Source organism: Mus pahari, chromosome 17 (genome assembly GCF_900095145.1).
Source record: "Mus pahari chromosome 17, PAHARI_EIJ_v1.1, whole genome shotgun sequence".
Taxonomy (NCBI): Eukaryota; Metazoa; Chordata; class Mammalia; order Rodentia; family Muridae; genus Mus; species Mus pahari.
The window spans coordinates 63,933,333-63,937,351 of NC_034606.1; the positions used below are offsets into that span (position 1 = coordinate 63,933,333).

The window sequence follows — 4,019 nt, forward strand, 5'->3', positions numbered from 1 at the left end:
AAAAAAAAAAAGAAAAAGATTTGGTTTTGAGACAGTGTCTCACTATGTAACTGAGGCAGGCCTTGAGTTTACAATTCTATTACCTTAGCTTCACAAGCAATTACAGGAATGTGCTACTATACCACATTATTGTTTTTAAAAGATAAACTTGGAAATATGTATTTAAGACCTTAAAAACAATTTATAGAGCTGGCAAGGTGGCTTAACAGGTACAAGCTCCTACGGGGCAGGCCTGACAACCCCAGCTGAAGTCCAGACCTGTGGTGGAAGGAGAGGCCTGACTCCCAAAAATTGACCTCTGATCTCTACACTCAAGGGTACATACAGGTGCCTGCCTGTAGTCACAGACACAGTAATAGTAACTTTTTTGAAAATAAGAAACAATGTATAACCTATAATTGATCAGGTTCAGTGTAAAGTCTCTATCCTAAGGAAATTACACAGGGAAAGGCTATTCCCCACAGCTTTGTTCATGGCTGCAACCAATAATCCTGTCCTGGTAGGACTGGGAGAACTGATGCGTGTACCCTACATTAGCACTGGGTAGGTACTCTCTGTAAGCTACAAGCTGCTCCTTTGTTACCTCTTCTGTTCCCACTTTATCAGCTCTAACGTAATGGATTGCTTTAGGGAAAAGCCAGTGGGTGCAGGGTGAGACTCTGGTATCTGGTTTAGGATATGGACTTTCAACTTTTCTTCAGCCTCTGCTCAGGCGGTTATCACTAAGTTACTACCGAATCCCTCCAGCCCCACTCTCCTACAGTGTGGGTAGTAACCACGCTTACCACACGGGACTGTGCTGCAGATTTCATGAAAGTGGAAGTCAAAGATTCGGCAGAGTCTGCTGTATGCTCAGTAAATGTTAACTGAAGTTTATCTCAACAGTGACTCAGATCTGAGATCACCTGTATTCCCCCAAAGGAGTTTGAGGTGCAGAAATCTGAGGAAGGCTATATCCTATGCCATACACCTGGCCACAGGATATGCCTGCTCCTGTCAGATGAGGGTTTCCCAAACCCCACTGTATTACAGAGCCCCACCCCCTACACTCCTCCGGAAAACACTCTGACTGGGAAAGTTGTATCACCGCTGAGTCAAGACCACAGACTCCTGGCTTTCTGGTACAGACACATGATCTGATCCACAAAGACCCAGGCAGAGGTTGGAGAGCTTGAGGTAATCTGCTCAGAACATTGATCCCAAGAGTTCTAACCCAACCCTGTGCCTTAAACCAGGGACTCTATGGAGGGGGTGCAGATACATCACAGGTGTGCAAGCATATTGATTTTTTTTTTCCTCCTCCTTTCCTGGGACAGCTGAAGGTCATGACTGATCCCCTCCAGGTGTGCCTGATATAAAGCGCCTGCCAAGGGGGCATCCTTTCTTGCTTCCCGTGATACACCTCTGTGGAACATCCTGGACTCTCTCTGAGTCCAAGTTGGTGCCATTGAGCTGGTGATGTCAGGCTCCCCACATTGCGGAGGCCAGGATCTCTAGACAGCTCCACAGCTGCCAACAGATCTAATCTCCCTCTTCCAAGGCAGATGAAATCCAATAAGGCTGCTAAGTCTACAACTTATCCCTCCTCACGGGCAAAGTCAGGTCCTCAGACCATACCAACAATACACCAGAATTATTACTATCTCCTAATAGTTCTTTGGGGGAAGAAGTGAAAGCTATTTCCCCAAGTTTTTCAGATTTATCTGTTAGCGTGTGTTCAACTTCTTTTTTAAAGCTTCGTGTTGAACACATGTTGAACATGGTCCAGCTTCCTTTCAGTGATACCTGCTACTAACTTCTCTATTCACTCACATCAACGTCCAGAGCAAAGGAGAGTCCCAACGTCAGCTCTGAAAGTTCGTCTTTAGACAAAGAACCACAAGCAATGGTACACAAACCAGTCACCAAAGCTTAACATGAAACGAGGGGGAAAAAAACCAGGCGGGATGGTTTGTGTATTGTTTCAATCGGGGAGGAAAAAAAACTGTCTAGTCAAATGGCTTATCCACATGTTCAGCCTAGGCAAATCCACTATAACTTAGCAGGATGCCTGCAGGCGGTTCTGAAATAAGTAGAATGGCATCGCTGCTTATACCCCCCCCAAAAGGCAGCCAGCCCCTTCTCCGATCCCCCCTTTTCCTCCCCGAAACATCTGGTCTGAACGCGAGACCCGCTCTCATAAGGGAGGAAAAATGCCTGATTTTGGCTGGGGACCCAACAGCTTCCGAAACCGTCCCACCAGCGAGGTCCCGGGAATGGAATTCCGGCAGCGGACCGGGAAGTCTGAGGGAAGTGGGGAGGGAGGAGTCTGGACCTCGGGCAGGTCCCGGGCTTGGGGACCCCTCCTCCCCGACCCCCGACAGGCCGCTCCGAGCCGCCGGCCGGGCCAGGCGTTGACGGGGCTGCGGGGGTGGGCGGGACCCGGCGGGGGCTGTGGGGGCGGCGGGAAGGCAGCAGCGCCGGTCTCACCAGCACTAGGGCGAATCTCTCTTCCAGCTCGCACGGCTCGGGCATCGGCGTCTTGCCGGGCGGCAGCAGCAGCGGGACGGAGGGCGGCTCGCCGGGGCCGCCGTCGGTGCTCTCCAGGTTGCCCATCGCGGCGGGGCCTCCTCCGGGCCTCACCTCCTCGCCAGGGCCCTCAGCCGCTCCGACCTGGCTCCTCCCTCAGCGCCCGCTCCCCAGGCCCGATTCCTCCGCCCCTCAGGGGGCGCCTCGCAGTCCGGCGGGCGGCGGCGAAGCGCTCGACGCGCTGAAGCGCGCCTTATTCATGCAGGCCACGCCCACCCGCCCACCGCCCCGCCCGCGACTAACTGACAGCCGCGCCTCCCAATCACAGAGCCTCCCGCCCTCGGCGGCCTCGCGCCTGGCTGCGAGCGCGCCCTGGTGGCCCTGGGTGGGCATCCAATCGCTGTGTTTGTTGGAGGATGTAGCCACACAGCGCGGACTGCAAAGTTAACTGGGAACACTAGGGAGACCACCATCTGTGACTCGGGTCTGTAATTCCAGCACTGGAGAGGCTGCGGCAAGAGGATTGCTTGGAGACCAGCCTGAGCTACATAGCAAGACTGTCTCAGAAAATAAGCAAGTAATCGTGAGAGCCATGTATATAATCCTGGAGAAGTCACACCACCACCTTCTGAGCTTGGACTGGAGGGGAAAATTTGCGCTTGAAAGAATGATTGAAATTATTCCTGTTGGGGCTGGAGATGACTCGGCTGTTAAGAGCACTGACTGTCCTTCTGGAGGACCTGGGTTCCATTCCAAGCAACTAAAGGACTGCTCACAACTGTCTGTAACTCCATTTCCTACGGATCTGACACCTTCACACAGATATGTGTGATATGTAGGCAAAACACCTTTTTTAAAAAAGCACAGCCGGGCGTGGTGGCGCACGCCTTTAATCCCAGCACTCGGGAGGCAGAGGCAGGCGGATTTCTGAGTTCGAGGCCAGGCTGGTCTACAGAGTGAGTTCCAGGACAGCCAGGGCTATGCAGAGAAATCCTGTCTCGAAAAACCAAAAAAGAAAAAAAAGCACGATTTTAAAAAGATGATTACTGTGACCTAATGTCTATTTCGGGTCTGGCTCACAGAGGGTTTTATTATCCAAGGATGGTATCTCTTTTCTGGAGCCTTACACAAACTTCTCCAGGTCTCAAGTTCCTGTACAATGTAAACAGTAGACCGTATGAACAGCATAGCAACGAATGGAGGTTAGACTGTGGAAGTAAATGGCTTTGGTAGAAAGCGATCTGTTGGGTCCTCCACTGCTCACAGCCCTCCAGCTCTGACGGAACCAAAGACTGCCAGCTCACCGCTAGACTCTGCTTCGCTCCACGCTGTGGCAATGCCTGCTTTCTGGAGAGGTCAGGAGATGCCATCTAGGTTATGCATGCCCTTCCCTGGACCTGGCATTAGGAAGGATGGAATTCTGTCCAAAAGAGACTCGGGAGGGAGAGATATTTGACACAGGCACCCAGGGAGGAGGAAGGCTTCTTGCTGACAGACAGAGACAGGTGAAA

The 4,019-nt window shown here is 51.9% G+C and overlaps 1 protein-coding gene across 4 annotated transcripts in view; it reads right to left on the reverse strand.

The window, feature by feature from the left end:
* The window catches only part of Fmnl3 (formin like 3), a 54,433-nt gene extending 51,666 nt beyond the window's left edge, over positions 1 to 2,767 (reverse strand). For all 4 annotated transcript variants that reach the window (XM_021216499.2, XM_029547965.1, XM_021216498.2 and 1 more), the window contains exon 1: positions 2,470 to 2,767. In XM_021216499.2, the coding sequence (XP_021072158.1) occupies positions 2,470 to 2,595 (126 nt within the window). In that variant the 5' untranslated portion in view covers positions 2,596 to 2,767. The remainder of the gene's footprint in view (positions 1 to 2,469) is intronic.
* Between the last annotated feature and the right edge of the window lie 1,252 nt (positions 2,768 to 4,019).